General features: G+C 43.0%; 1 protein-coding gene across 1 annotated transcript in view; it reads right to left on the bottom strand.

Moving 5' to 3' along the window:
* Positions 1–15,728, bottom strand: part of MYO10 (myosin X) — a 151,952-nt gene that overhangs the window by 117,430 nt on the left and 18,794 nt on the right. The window contains 1 exon segment of the mRNA XM_040695597.2: positions 5,629–5,727. Within this exon segment, the coding sequence (XP_040551531.1) occupies positions 5,629–5,727 (99 nt within the window).

Raw genomic sequence — 15,728 nt, 5'->3', positions numbered from 1 at the left:
AGGCCTGATCCCATGAACCTAAGCATCCAAACACAGCGCTTACTGATAAACACTCCTACTGACTTCAGCAGCTTAAGCCAAGTAACTTCAGTGGTGTCATTCATGCCCAGTGAATATGAACGGAAGACTCTTGTTTAAAAGGACTACTCACAGTCCTAAAAACTAGCTCAAGGGTCCCAAGTAGGGGTGAGAAAGGACACAAGGCAATGAAAAGAGTACTCATGAGAAGTGATTAACTATTTTCCTGCACGCTTCTGGTTTTCTTTTGTTGCTTTTTCTTTTTTCTTTTTTTCCTTCTTTGATTTTCTCCTTCCTTTTCAAATAATCACCAGGTAAATGCAACAGAGCTCTACTGATCCCTCACAGAACCCTCAAGAAAAAAAAAAAAACAGCTCAAACAATTCCCAAGTAATTCCCAAGTCTTAACTTCTCTGAGGAGAAACTGTCCTAGCCCTAAGTCCAAAAGGGGGAAAAAAAAAGAGGTGAAAACCATAGAAAACATACCCGAGTCATGTTTAACAAGGAACATCTGTAGACTCTCCATTTCCTGCAATGCACAAATGCCCGAGAAGAGCCATATTAAGTTAAACACACAGGAAAAAAAATACCTTTGTTACTGATCAAACCATTTACAGGTGGCTGTTACTTCAAGTGGAGAATACTGAGCAGTGCTGCCTTTGCTGACATAACACCACCCCATGAAGGGCTTCTTTGTAAAGCAAGTTCACAGAAAGCTGTTTGAACTGACAAAATCTCTAGCGGTAAAATCTGACATCTGTTCCTAAAGAACCCACATTTTTAGGATACTACAGCTCAGCTGCTTCTATTTATAACATGTTTGATTTAAAAGTTCCTCTCAGTCAACTAAGCAAGTATGCAATTAAGTGTTCCTAAATTTCCATGTCAGGCTCTACATAGTGTTTGCAGCAATTAGTTGAACTTTCACTTCCCATGTATGAACTTCTTCATAGCAGATTTTCTCTACACACACACACACGATGCTGTAGATTTATAGTAAATTTCCACTGAAGTGGTGTTATTTAGATTGTGTGCAATTAGGTGCTGCTCTGAGAAGTCCAAAAATTCACTATCTTTGACACAGTGCTCCTTATACAAACCATAATTACTCCTCAAGCAAAGGGAGTGTTGGTTATAACATTTGTTGATGCTATTTTTCTACATATTGGGATGTACAGAGGAAAAAAATGCTCCTGATTATGAGACAAGAAAGACACTCTTGGCATTAATGCCACACAACTCAAGAAAATTCTCCTGATAGATTTCACACAACCCAAGCTTTTTGTATTTAATATCTATGCTTATCACTGGGGATAGTTTCAAGGGCATCTATATGAGAGGACAATATAGTCCTCCTTCATGTAAGGGTAAATGATAGAATTTTATCTGTAAATAGGTAAAGTTCATGTCATTTGAAAAAGAAAAGGAAAAAAACTGGGAAGCTTTTTCCCCCTTTAGAACCACTGAGGATCTACTGAGCACGTACATACAGGTCATCCAGACAAAGCAAGAAATGACAGCAGGGCTTTCAGCATTTTATTTACCGTTCACTTGAGTACTTTAAAAGCTCACATAGCTTCATTAAAAACTTATATGTTATGGCAACGAGGAAATGTCTGCTTTACTGTAAATACATCCTTAGAAAAGAAATCATTTTAACCCTAAAAACAGAAATAAGAAAACTACACACAAAGATTAAACAAGATGCAGTATCTGTAATGCCATCTTAAAAATATACACACACACACACACACACACACAAGGAAAGATAGGGTTGTCTTTTGTTGTTGTTTTTTTACATCTGGGTATTCACAGACTGCACTAACATACTTGATACATTCGCAGGCCTGGCGTTTCCAAAACGTGAGGCACAGTTCTTTTTCACCTTCATACACATTAGTGGACCAAAAAATTAAAGACAAAACAACCATCCTGCCAAACAACAAATTACTACAGTAGTCTTCTCTTACAGAAAGCAAGAGATGCTTATAATGTGAAAGATATTCATGCTATTCCACCAGCCCATCAAATCACAGAGGACGATGGCAGCAGAAAACAGTATCAGAGCAGTCTTTAACAATAATTAACAAATGAACCGCTTAACTTGAACACGCAGATACCACTAGAATAATTAGTCTTGCTCAATGAATAATTCTATTAGCATGTGATTATCAAGAAGAGATCCAAAACCTGATATGCAACTTGTTATAGCTCTGAAGAGTATGGCATGATCTACACATCAGTGCTTGCATTCAGCAGCATTACTTACAACCAGCGCTCCTGCAGAATGCAACTCAATGCCACAGCTTTTTTGCTGCAAAATTATTTCCACCATTCGGAGTGAAATGGATAGAAGAAAATAATCAGTAATGTATTTTACTATGTTTTTTCACATTATTTTTTCAAACTAATGCAAGCAAAGGCCTGAAACTGAGCACAGCTGGTAAACTTGCCTTCCAGGTCTCACTGCCCTGCCAAGTCCACCTTGAGGATTCATGCAACATGCTCAGCTGAAAGGTGAGTACTGCAAATCCTAGCAGAAGTTACTGAGTAGGAGAAGATTAACTACAGTGCTATGCTTTGATAAGGTCGCAACACTTTCATCAGTTTGTCATTAGAGTTGGCCACAATAGCTGCACTTCTCAGAATGGTCTGGGAATCAAGACACTGACCACACCTGAAAAACCATCATCACTGAAGTCTCTTCCCTTACCTGCCCTGTCTCCTTCTTTAAAATGAAATAGAGCCATCAGAGGTGTTGTCAGGCATTACCTAAGGTATTTCTTGTAGTTACTGCCTCCTGCAGCATGCAGGTAGCCAAGCAGCACAGGCAAGATACTCTAAAAGGACATCAGAAAGTAGCTGGAGGAACAATATGAATTGGCACTGACACCAACCAGCACATCTCCTTTAATCACAGAGCGCACTTTTGAAAACATAAGGCTTGAAAAAGATTCAAGTAATAAATGCAGTGAACTGCTGATCTGCCCTTTGCTGGAGCACTGTCAGCTCAGACCAAGCCCGCAGGTGACAGAGGTGTTACGCACTGATTCTGACAGCTGCTCCCTACACCCCAGCTGTTCCTCAGCACACCTGCTCTTAAAACAAGTGGGACAAACTAAAAATGTTGGATTTCTTTCCCGTGATGTTTACAGCATTAGGCTTTTCTGAGGAAATGGAATCAGGTGGATTATGTTACAGTGGTGGCTTGTGTCTTTCCAAACTACCTGAATTTTCAGCCTGCGTTACAAACGCCATGGAAAGGCCATAATACACATAATACATAAATACAAGGCTGCCAGCAAGCAACTTTTCCACTCTCTGATGCCAATTCTAGCTCTGCCATTGCATGTTAGGGCACCAGAGTAAGCTGTGCATTTTAGAACTATTACCTGCAGTTCCCAGAAGTAGGTCAGTCAAGCTGAAAACACTTCTGAAAGCCATGTTCTTCACAGTCAGTTGTTCAACTACAAAACTCTGAAAAAAATTACAGGTAGCCTCTCCTGAGCTTTTGTGTCACTCTTACTAGAAGCTGGATTGGATTTACCCTTAAATGAAATGCTCAGTGCCACGCATGGCTTGGAGCATATGCTACTGCAACAACACAGATGGCAATCTTCCTACTCTGCAAACAAAATACAACTGTGATGCCTTAACATGACAGATCCTTCTTTATTCAGCTTTAAACAAACAACAGAGGAGATGGTCTCAGCATCTGCACTTCACTGGGCCTCAAATTTCAGCAGACCAAGTCAAGGGTAAATTATAAATACACAAATCCCCACATCTGAAAAAGCAAACATACAATTTAATGTGCATCCCACAGAAAACACACCAGTGCAAACAAGATCTTCTTGTTTTCTTGTAAGGAAGCTTTGCACCTAGCAGTTCACCTTAGCCTAGTTTTGCATGCAACCTCCCCTGTACCACACACCTGTGAGTTACCAGTCCAAGACACCTGGTGACCTGAAGTAGGCTGTGCTGGTCTTTCAGTTTCTTACAGTGTGGTTTTCACTACTTGTCTACCAACCTACATGAAGATGAGCATCTTAATCAAACGCTGCCCAGTATTGCTACCAGTCAGGAATGCCTCTATCAACATCCATCTTTGGTTCACTTGATAGCATTGTGAATTACCTCCTCCAACATCTGCCCTCCTGCCTCAGTCAAGACCACTCTTCAGATGTTTAATGTGACTAACAATCCTGTCTTCTTCACTCACTCCCTGTGAGCCAGTCTCTCCACCTCTCTGCCTCCCCAGAACTGTAGAGCATAACCACATTTTGCCACCAGAGACATGACAAGACATGGGTGCTCGATTACAACCTCCTCTCTGCTACTCTGCACATCATTTTCAATGCTTCAGACCCCATTAGTCTCATGTTTCTCATTGTCCTACACTGCCAGGATAGAAGCAATTTAGCCTATATCTTGTCCATCAAAAAACATTCAGCAATTCTGTCTGGTTTCTTTCCTGCTTGCAGAATAACTTGCAAAAGAAGAAAGGGTTCCCTGGCTCTGACAGACACGCTTTTCCATCTTGTCCACTCAGAAAAACATTACATGAAGACAGCAAGAAAAGGAAACACTTTCCATCCTATTAAACTTCTCTCAGCCTCATTCACTACCCGGAGCTACCTCCATCCAGTGCAAATAAATAAGGAAGCAAAACTGAGGGGGGTGAAAAAAATATATCCCCCAAAAGTCAGACAGTATTCTCCTGATGCTGATGTCCCTGTCAGTGTAGCTGTTTATAACCAAGTCTTAACACAGAAGTTGAATTCTACTGAAATTTCTTCAAGAAAGCTTCAAGAAGGGAGGTCTGATACACCGCGGCATAGTGGAAAGTGGAATAAATAGATATATGAAGACAGTGAGTGAGAAAGAGGAGCACTTCCATGCTGTCAGCAACCAGTAGCTGGTTCTGCCTTCTTCAGGCTGAAGAGATGAAGGAAAAAAAAACAAAAAAACATAAACCACAAGTTGTCCATTGACCTCCTTCAGCAGCTGGCAGCCAGACGCTGCCAGTGATGTGCTCACCCAGCAGGCACACACCACCTGCAACTGCTGAGGTAACCTGAGCAAACAGGACAGAGCTGCTGGATCCATTCCCATTTCTCTAGAAAGGCAGGAGGCATGAGTGCTTGGCAGCCAGAAAGCAGTTAAAACAAAACAAAAGATACAGAGCAGACAAATGGCCTCCTTCCCTCATGATTCTCATGTGGTAAGGACTGGCGGAGTTGTACGAAACGTGCTGCCCTGATGTTGCTGTGGGAGGTCTGCCTCACTGTTTCCCACCATACCTTGGCACGATGATGCTTCTCACTGTAAAGATGCACAGCCCTGGCAAGGCCACCCAAGCCCAGCACATTAAGAAACCAATGACCTGTGCTGAGAAAGGCTCACAAACCTGGCAGCCCTCCTTCAGTTTCGTCAGACATGGTTATAGCAGTGGACCAGATATGCAATGGGAAGAGCTCTTAAAACCAAAATTCCACGTTCAAGCCATTCACAAACCTTAAGCTTTTACATTCCCCTATGCCCTCCCCATTAAGAAGAACAGTTTCTCTTCCAGAAAGCAGTAAAAGCAAACATGAACAACGCCCATACCTGGCCATAGTCTGTCCTGAACACGATGACTCCTTCCGCACAGGAATGAACAGTACTTGGATAATGCTGATTATTTTCTCGCAACCAGACTCGAGACCCCTAAAATAGAACAAAACAAAGTTACAATGACATAACTGAAAACTGAAGAAAGAATTTCACTCCGCATTTTTCCTTTGGAAATACTGATCAAATAAAAAGGAGAGCATGTAAGAATAAAATCCAAATAAGCAAGTGAGAGAAAGAAAATAATCTTTCAGTAAGCACTTGTCATCTTCTACTGAAACAGCAAACACAGGAGAACTACACTGAAGTACTTCTGTTTGTTTGCTTTTTTTTTTTAAATAGAAGTGCCTAAATGCCAGCATGAACAGCAGGAGCTCATTCAGTGAGTCACGTGCTTCATGTCAGCACACGTAAAATGACAAAGCAGTGTTTGAATTTACACGCACTGTTTGAAAGACACTCCTCAAAGCCAGCAGGCTCGCTACCTGCTTATTTTCAACCTCTGTTAGGATCACAGCACTTCACCTCTATCACCCTTCACATTACTTCTAAAATCCTTTGCCCTTCATCCTGTCCTCCTCCGATGACAGCAAAAGAACTCAGGATTTCATAAAATCACCAACAAGCAAAGCTGCAAAGAAATAGCATTTCGTTTTTAGATCCGAAGAGGAAACACAGACACAATCAACGAGCCACCAAAGTCAAGACAGGGCAGGCACAGACTATTTTAGTTTTTAAGCCAGCTATTTGCAACCCTCAAGGAGAAATACCCAGAGATAATCAGCTGCAGCACCCCAGTGGTCTGAAGTTCAATTCCAGGCTGTACACCTGTTTTCTGCACAGAGACAGCAGGCTCCACATCAGAAATACAGTATTTTAGGGATTATATTTAGAGTGAAGGTTTTGCATCTCCTCCTCAGTCAGAACAAACAAATTCTCTCCAGAAGAAAAGGTAAAGGTGTGATAGAGACTTAAGGCTTTTAAAAGCTGTTATGAGCGCAGATTCCTAATGAACAATTGCAAGTACAGTTTATTTCTGTTACGTGGCTCATGAGTCTACCACAGAGTTCAGCCACATCACAAGTTGTACACACTTAAAATAACGTTGAAAAACATCATTCTTGTTTCCATGCTGGGAGAACATTGGCACTGAGAAACAGTGATGATCACAAAGAATTCTAAAACTTTTGCTGCTGGGTTTCTCTGAATGGCAAGAGCTCAGTCACACAGAAAATCAAATAGGAGCATCTGCGATATTTCCTCCCACTCCATCTTTCGGCCACCTGAATTTGTTTGCCATTTTACCTCCAAAACCTTGAGCCAGATGGTTTCCAGGTTTATAGCAAGACTGAGGTACCCAAGGACACCTTCCCCAGTGCCCTCAGTGTACGCTCAATCAGGCACAGGAGCCCGAGGGCAGGCATCTTGCTCTGCGGGGAGGCCTTGCTCTCTGGCCTCCCTGCCTCCTTCCTAGCAGTGCCAATGAACAGAAATGTCTTACGTGGAGTGGTGAACAGGCTGCCCAGGGAGGTGGTAGAGTCACTGTCTGTGGAGGTATTTCAGAGACAGGTGGATGTGGTACTTAGGGATATCTTTTAGTGGTGGACTTGTAGCATGAGGTGAGGGTTGGACTTAATGATCTTACAGGTCTTTTCCAACCTAAATGGTTCTGTGATCTTTGGCACCAAGCAGTATCTACCACAGCGATCAGGGCAGAGAACAAAAGGCTCTTCTCTCATGCTAGCTTGGCTAAACCATCAAAGCAGCCCCAGCAGTGTCACCTCCAAACTGAAGGGCACCCCTCCCTTCCCTGCATGTCCTCAGCCTCATTGTTTCACCTGCACATGCATCAGTAACACCCACACTAACACCCCTGAGGCAGCACAGCCAAAGGGACTGGGCCCTGGCCTCCCACCTCCCAGAGGAAGGTTTCAGCAGCCTGCTGCTGGGCTTCCAGCATCCCTACCAGTCTATCTCCACCTCTGAATTTGACCCATCTAAACACACAAATATGCCACAACAATCCTATTTGTCCAGAAGCGCTTCAGAACAACCAATATCCCATTTTTCAGCTGGTTTATTATTTGCCAAATTCTCCTAGCTCGAGTAACATGAAGTTTACGCTTTCAAGGGCAATGAAAAAGCTTATAAACATTAAACCACAACAATATTTGCCAAAACCTCAGCATTCAAAATAGCCTCTCATAAGGAGGATAGTGTTTTCCATAGTGAAATTAAATAATGAATTCTGCAATTTTCTGGCTCTGAAGCCAACACAGGGGCCTGAACAGAAGCATTCACTTGGCTGGCCTATCCCTAAAAATAAGCAAGTATGGAACGGTTTGATTTAAACAAATGTACATTGTTAGAGGTCAATGGCCACTATTCAGAGAGGCTGGAACAATGCAGTTTGCGGAGCCTGGGGCATCTGAAATGCAAATACAACCTGTGCTGTGCTGAGGTAGCTCAACAATAAAACGTCTATGCGTTGCAGGATGGACTGTGGGACCTCCCAGTCTGGGAGATGGAAAATAAAAGTCTTGGCAAACGATCCAATAGGAAGTTACAGTCACCTTCGTGCCCAGTTAGCTCTGCAACTGCACTGCAGTCCCTCAGAAGCACGTTTGCTACAGGCGAGTGACGGTCTTGAGAACAAGATCCTCATTAGATGTTCATTTACAGACAAGACTAAGCATGTAACAGTCTTCAGATTAAAAAAAAAATTCAAACTTTGATCACAGAATTCAGATACACTTTCATTTCATGATTCCTGACCAAGTGCAAGGGGCAAATGGCTCCAAATGCCTGCTATCTCCTGCAGTGTCTTTTAGGAAGGTGTCAACGCCTCTGAAACATGTCTGTGTCTTCCCTTTGACTTTACTTCAGAAAAACAATTAATAGAAAAGGACTCACTGAAATAAAGTTCTGAGACTTCTCACAACCAGAGGCCTGGTTGTGAGCAGTGGGAGCAAGGAATGACTTCCAGGCCAGAACTTCTTCTAGACCCAATGGAGATGCAGCCAACAGGCTGTGCAATAGCATGAACAACAGCCACAAAACTACTGTAAGTGCATAGGTATAGTGAGTATATACACATATGGATGAACAAGGATATATTGCCTAACAACTGTTCTCATCCAAGATGAAACGCTACTCATTCACACGTTATAGTGTAAAATCCAGTTCACCCATCAACACAATTGATTCAAAGCAGTTAAAACTGCTTTAAATTAAGAAGAATGAATTTAAGTTATTGTGACATCTCCATTCAAAAGGCATTTGCTGTTAAGTCTTGACAAAGCAATGGAACAACAATCAAAACATATTTAGAGAACCTTTCATTTGGTTGGCTCCAAACCTGAATTCTAAGCAGGAAAAGATGTTATTAACTAGGTCAGGCTACACATTGCTTTTTAATGTGGATGATAACTAAGATCACATTTATCTTCATTCCTCACGTTTACAAATACATATACTAATCCCTAGGAGGGCCACAGCAAGGAAAAAAAAAAAGTTATCCTGACAAAAATATAACCTTACTAATTTGGTATTGATGAACTCTGTTACTTCTGAAAACTCACCCTTCATTGCACCCAAAAATCCTAATATACTGAGCACATGCCTGGCCAGGCTATTCACTGGCAAACTCAAAGTTCACTGTAAGTAGGATCTCTCTTACCAACCTCAACCCATGAGGAAGCGTTCAGCCTCCCAAACAGAAAACCAGATCTGTTCTTGCATATGAAAACCCAGAGAAAACTCTCTCTCTCTCTCTCCTGGAACGTATTTGAGCATTTAAACTAAATTCCCATATCTCCAATTCAACTACCCCAAATGACTACACGCTTAAATCTTAGCAAATACTGAATCCAGCTGAATGGAATAAAATTCATTTCTCAAAACACTGAAGGCACTAACTGCAATTTCCTCAGAGAGAAGAGGAATAAGCTACTGACACCTTCCTCTCGGTGAATTTAGCTCTGCCTCCTAGGCCGCACTGCTTTGCTTTACTGTTTTAAAGCAGAACAAAGTCATGAAGTTTCCAGGGGATATAAGGTCAGTGTAGGAGGACAGTTTCATGCAGAACAAAATCTCCTGAAAGCTCGGTGTTTCTGTTGCCCCTCCATCCCCCACAACAGATCAAAGCAGCAGCTCTTCAGCTCCTGAGCTCTGCGCAGCAGCTGCTGATTAACCTTGAACAGAATCCACCTCCTTCTGTTTCAGTAACTGGAGACAGTGCAACACCAGCAATAGAGTGCCACTTTAAAAGTAACTGGACTAAAACAGATATTATTCATGTTACTGACAACAAACTGGAATACATTTTTACCATCCCCAGGCCTTTGAATTGCCACTGCTTCTTACATGACCACCACTTTATATAGAAAAGCTTCACACAAAAACAAACAAACAAAACACAGCAACAGTTTCCAGTTATTCCCTACGTAGACAGAGCAGAGATTAACCTTCATACATGCAGGTGGACAAGCATGCTCCGCCCCACCTTCTGCTGCTTAGCTGGAATACACACATCACTAGATGAAAAGCCAAAAAGCAACTAAGCTCATTCAAAAAGCTCTGAAGACAGGGTTGTCAGCTCCTGAGGACGGCAAGTAGGAAACAATAGCTTTATCACGGTGGAAGAAGAAAATCCAGCAGTGAGATACCATCAAGTCTTTGCAAAAGCCAGTGTTATTGCTACTGTATGAATAATGATTCTAACAAGAAAGATTAAAGCATTACCTTTAATACAATTTGGGGTTTTTTTTTGGTTGGTTGGTTGGTTTCTTTGCACTTCCAGTACTGTCCACCGTGGGACTGTGGCTGCAAAAATACAGTATGAGAATTTGAAAAGCCTGCATCACTGTAATACCCAGGCAGGCTGCTAGGGAACATCTCTTTCTTGTGTCTGCAAGTTGAGGTAAAAAGGAAGAGCAGCTTCTAGGCAGTTGAGTCAATGGCATTTCTGATCAACACCAAAATTAAGAAGTAGTGCTCCAAGTACAACATGCCAATTATGAATAAAAGCACAAAAGAATGTGACACCTGGGAAGAGGGGAACACGTACATCAACTTTTCTCTAGATATGCAGTTTCAAGCCCCTCTGTAAATCCTCAGCAGAACAGATGGCACTGAACACAATACTGCCTCCAGTACTCTGAACCTCATCCTAGCTTGGGAGAGGGCTCGGCTATCAGTGGTTGGCAGGTCTGGGCTGCCCCAAGCTTTGTAGACAGAGCTCAGGTCCTCCACCCCCCAGCTGCAGTGCCTCACCCAGTAACATTCACCTGAGCTCACCACCCACTCGACCCTATCCGTACCCGCTGTAATATGTCAGAGGCAACGTTCTGAATACAGGAAAAATATCTTTTCACCACATCAAGCCCAGCAGCTCGGATCACCCTACAGTCTAGTTGCCTCTGTGTACATGTGATGGATGAAAAAATAAACACTTGACCTCTCTACACCCAGCTAGGAAAATGTGATTTTCTGGACTGCAACAACTGGTTTCAGCAATTTGGAAGCAGCTGAGCTGAGGCTCATTTTGGAAACCCAGGTAGATGTTATCAGACTTGTACCATGACAAATGACAAGTCCTGCATGGTTTATGAAACACCTGGAGGCAACTGGGAACCAATGCAAAATACTCAGGAGGTAAGCACCCTTTAAATCCTTGAAAAATGATTAATTAAAAAGGAATCTTAAAATCTGTGCACACCTCTACACTCAGAGCCCAGCTGTTGTGCCAGGCTTTCACAAGCGGGCTTAGAACACAGGATGATCCCTCACCAGAGCAACATATGAACATCCCGAGGAAGGGCGGGCAGACCTGCATCCCTCCAGGCTCTTCCTCCTCCTCTTCTGCACTCAGGCAAGCACAGAAAAAGCAGACCCTGCCCCTGAAGCCTACAGCTGCAAGGCTCCCATTAGCAGCTTCCCACACTAATTTGTATGCTGCAAACCACAACAATCACTGAGCAACTGCAAATCGCCTGTCTGGAGATCACCCGATGAAAACACAACCAATTAAGCAAAAAATAATGGCATATGTTATTATCAAAAGGCAGCGCACAGGCATATTCCCATGCGCTCAAAACAGAAACATGCATGCCAGTAGCTGGCTGCTCATGCTCTGCGGATGCAGTCATCTGTGGAGGGCACCCACCAGGGAGCTCACGGTGCTGAGGGTCAGTGCTGCACCAGGGAGCACCAGCCACACCAGGTTGGCTTCTCACATGCAGGAAGCCTCACGGAAGACACCTCACAGCACTTTGCTGGAGGACACACAATCAAAGCAGTACGTCTCTTCCTTCTCTAGAGACTCAGAAGGATGCTTGTGCTTTTTACGGTATGTGATACTGAGCACCTTTTGCCCTCCGACTTCCAGAAGTTCATTGCTGTACAGCAAAAAAAGAAGTTTTCTAGTTACAAACAACAGCTTTCTAATTAAATCCTCCTAAGTAGCATGTGCAATAGTTCTACAGAGAAAGGTACAAGAATGTTTGCTGGAGGGATATGGGAACTTCAAGTAATAGGGTACAAGTGAGCACCTGTCACAACAGTCAGGGTATACATCATCACAGTATCACAGAATCATAGAGGTTAGAAGGGACCTCTGGAGATCCCAACCTCCTACAAAAGCAAGTTTCCTAGAGTAAGTTACACAAGAAAGCATCCGGGTTGGTTCTGAGTATCTCCAGAGGATACTCCACAAGCTGTGGGCAGCCTGTTACAGTGCTCTGCCATTCTCTAAGTTTTTCATCAAGTTCAGGTGGAACTTTCTTTTCTGTGTTCTAGTTTGTGCCTGTTGCTCCCTGTACTCTTCACAGGCACCACCAAAAAGAACCTGGCCCCACTCACTTGACTCTTTAAAGCATTGGATAGATTCCCCCTCAGCCTTCTGCAGGCTAAACAGTCCCACGCCTCTCAATTTCTCCTCATAAAGGAGATGTGGTTGTTCAACATACCTCATCAGTATCCTTGGGGTATGGTGTTACAGACTTGCCCAGATCAGGCAGAAGAACCATCTGTCAGTAACAGCTCTGATCATGTCCTCCCTCTCCAGTGATTACAAAGACTCTTCCTTTTTCCCCAAGTTAGAAACTCAAGGAGAGACTCAACCATGAAGTGAGATGAGAGTTATGTATGGCTCGATTGCACTTCAATGTATAAGAACTCCTCACTCCTCCGAAACATAAAGACAATATCTCAAATTGTTGAGGATAAAAACCTATATTCTAATTGAATTCTCAAATAACTTGTAAATAGGATACAAATATGTTCTCATCTACCAACCCTGAAACAAAGAGCAAAACGTTGCTAGATATTGAACTAGCCACTCATGAGTTACTTCTCAAACTACCTGCATGTCTTTATCAAAAAAAAATAAATCAATCAATTGCAAGAGGCATTTAAAAACACCTGTTTTGGTGTTAGGTGAAACCATCCAACAAAGAAGCAAAACAAGGACTTCAGAGGATGGGGAGGATTAGGATGCAAAAGAGGAAAATAAATCAAATCCAAGTACGCTCTCCTGCTCACCTGCTCAATGGTTTAAGCCTAAAAACCAGGGCTAACCCCAGCATTCCCTGAGGTTATGTGGCACTGAAGCATGCCATTGGTACTTTATATGCGTGTGAACAAACACAGAAAGTGAAGCTTAGCAGAAACCCTGGGAGCCTGTACCAAAGAAACATTCAGCAACAACACCTGTATTTTTGATAAAGTTAGCCATTAAGGTCAAATAAATGTACTGATCCTGCAAGAGCGCTTAAGTTTTGCATTTTATCAGCTTTCCTCAGAGGTGAAATGATGTTTTGGGAAGCTTTTCACTGCAGAGCCTCACCCATGCTGATGAATACCAATGGCATGCAGTAGTTGCAAGGTAAAAAGGCAGCCTGAAACACTGCATTCATTATATCCAGCCCCTCAAGGTCACAGCCCCCTGAAAAGCAATCTCCAGCTTTTGCTTAGTCCACTTGCTCAATCTGACCAGATACATTTCCTTCCAGTAATCCTACTCTTATTAGCATGTGCTTTCATTTTTCTGCAGTTGCGACAATACAAAATGAAGCATCTACAAAGCAAGGCATTTTTTTCCTTCTTCAATTTTCACAGAAATTACGCTTAAGAAAAACTGACTCCTTTTTAATTTTTTCATTAGTAAGCTGCCAGAAGGGACCAGCTTTCCAAAACAAAACAAACAACAACAACACCCCACCAAACAGAAAAGGAGCAAGTATTTATATCAATGCACGGAAAATCCACAACCCTTCTGCTGTCATTGATGCTTCCGTGCTGTATGTTGGCATGAACGTTGTAACGCCATAGCACTTCCCATCTCCCATCTATAGAGAAATCCCCAAGGCAGCCTACGTGAAAACAGCCCGCAGGTTCCTAGGATGTACACCACCACACCTTTCCTTTTGGCAAAGAGCATCTTTTCAAAAGAAGCTCCAAATCTGCACTCCAGCTTTCAACAAGCTGTGGAACATTTCCTCACTTGCAGGCACACCTAGAGATTTGACGCATTCACGTGCCTCATCCTTTTCTATTTTATTCATTTATTGATTTATTTTACAGCAGGAATGAACATTTCCTGCATCACTTTGGCTGCCTGCAATTTTTCGATGCACATTTACATAAGCTGGTAGCTGTTAAAAAAAAAACCTACTTCAACCTAGTATAAAAAGCATCAACAAAGAGCAGTTGCTTCTATAGTTTAATGTGCATGCGTTGCTCCATGTTGCAGGCTGATGGAAGATTTAATCTGAAACTGAACTACAAAGTAATTAGGAGACCTTAACCAAACAGAGGTGATTTCAAGCATTAATACCTGGCAAAATGGGCCTTTATCCCAAGATGAACAATGAGTTAAGAAAATGCATGTGAGCTGAGACTGTTTGAGACTGCTATTTCCTAAGTGCAAAAGCATAATAGAAATTGGGCTGAACAGCTGAACACCTCATAGACAGAAAAGGACCGTCTCGGCCAAATGACTGATTACATTCTACTTGTTCCAGAGCTGCATCATCCAGACTCCTCACCAAAGCTCTCCCCAGAGCTCAACAAGAAATGGAACATCAGTGCAGTAGAGATTTTTCTCTGCTTCTGGATCAGGCTAAAATCAGAGCATATTGTCTCCTATGCGACCAACTCAGACCTTGACACTAACCTCACTGTTTTGGTCTAATTCCAGGGAGAAGATCCTGTTTCTTTCACACGAGGACCTACCACCGTGGCCAGCACTCACACCACCCCCAGCCTGGCAGTGCCCACAAACAAAGGCCGTGCGAAGCTGCACTGCCTGGATTAGAGGGATAGATATGAGACCAGAGAAAGATGTGGCAAGAGAGCAGCTGCTTTTAGACAGAAATATTCAAAAGCAAACTCCAACAGATGTCAAGGCTGGTGAAAATAATGCAGTGACAGCTGAGACCTCAGGGTGTGAAATGTACTTGCATGTGAAGTCCAAAAATCTTTGTGGAGAGCTGAGTATGCACCGACATGCAGAGGTTGTGCTCCTGGAGAGAACGTGCCCAGAAGCAAGCATTTCTTTCCACTATGGCCACCTCATCTTCCAGACACTCTATTTTAGAAGAGTACCCAATGCCTTGGATTACCACAGGCCCCTATTAGGCAACAGGCAGGCAACCACAGAATCACAGAAACACAGAATCAAAGCATATCCTGAATTAGAAGGGACCCGTAAGGATCACTGAGTCCAACTCCCAGCCCCATACAGCACCACACAAAATTCAAACCCTGTATCTGAGAGCACTGTCCAAATGGTCCAGCACTTGGGGCTGTGCCCACTGCCTTCTAGTGAAGAACTCCTTGACACCCAGCTGCCCCTCCCCTGACACAGCTCCATGCCGTCCCCTCGGGCCCTGTTGCTGTCACAGAAAGCAGAGCTCAGCGCTGCCCCACCGCTCTCCTCATGAGGAACTGTAGCCACCATGAGGCCTCCCCTCAGCTCCTTTGTTCTGCATTGAGCAAACCCAGGGGCCTCAGCCACTTCTCACACACCTTGCTCTGAAGACTCTTCGCCATCTTCATAGCCCTCCTTTGGACACCCTATAGTTTTATGTCCTTCC

The sequence above is a fragment of the Gallus gallus genome, chromosome 2, assembly GCF_016699485.2.
Source record: "Gallus gallus isolate bGalGal1 chromosome 2, bGalGal1.mat.broiler.GRCg7b, whole genome shotgun sequence".
Classification (NCBI taxonomy): domain Eukaryota; kingdom Metazoa; phylum Chordata; class Aves; order Galliformes; family Phasianidae; genus Gallus; species Gallus gallus.
This window is presented reverse-complemented; position numbering and strand designations above follow the sequence as displayed.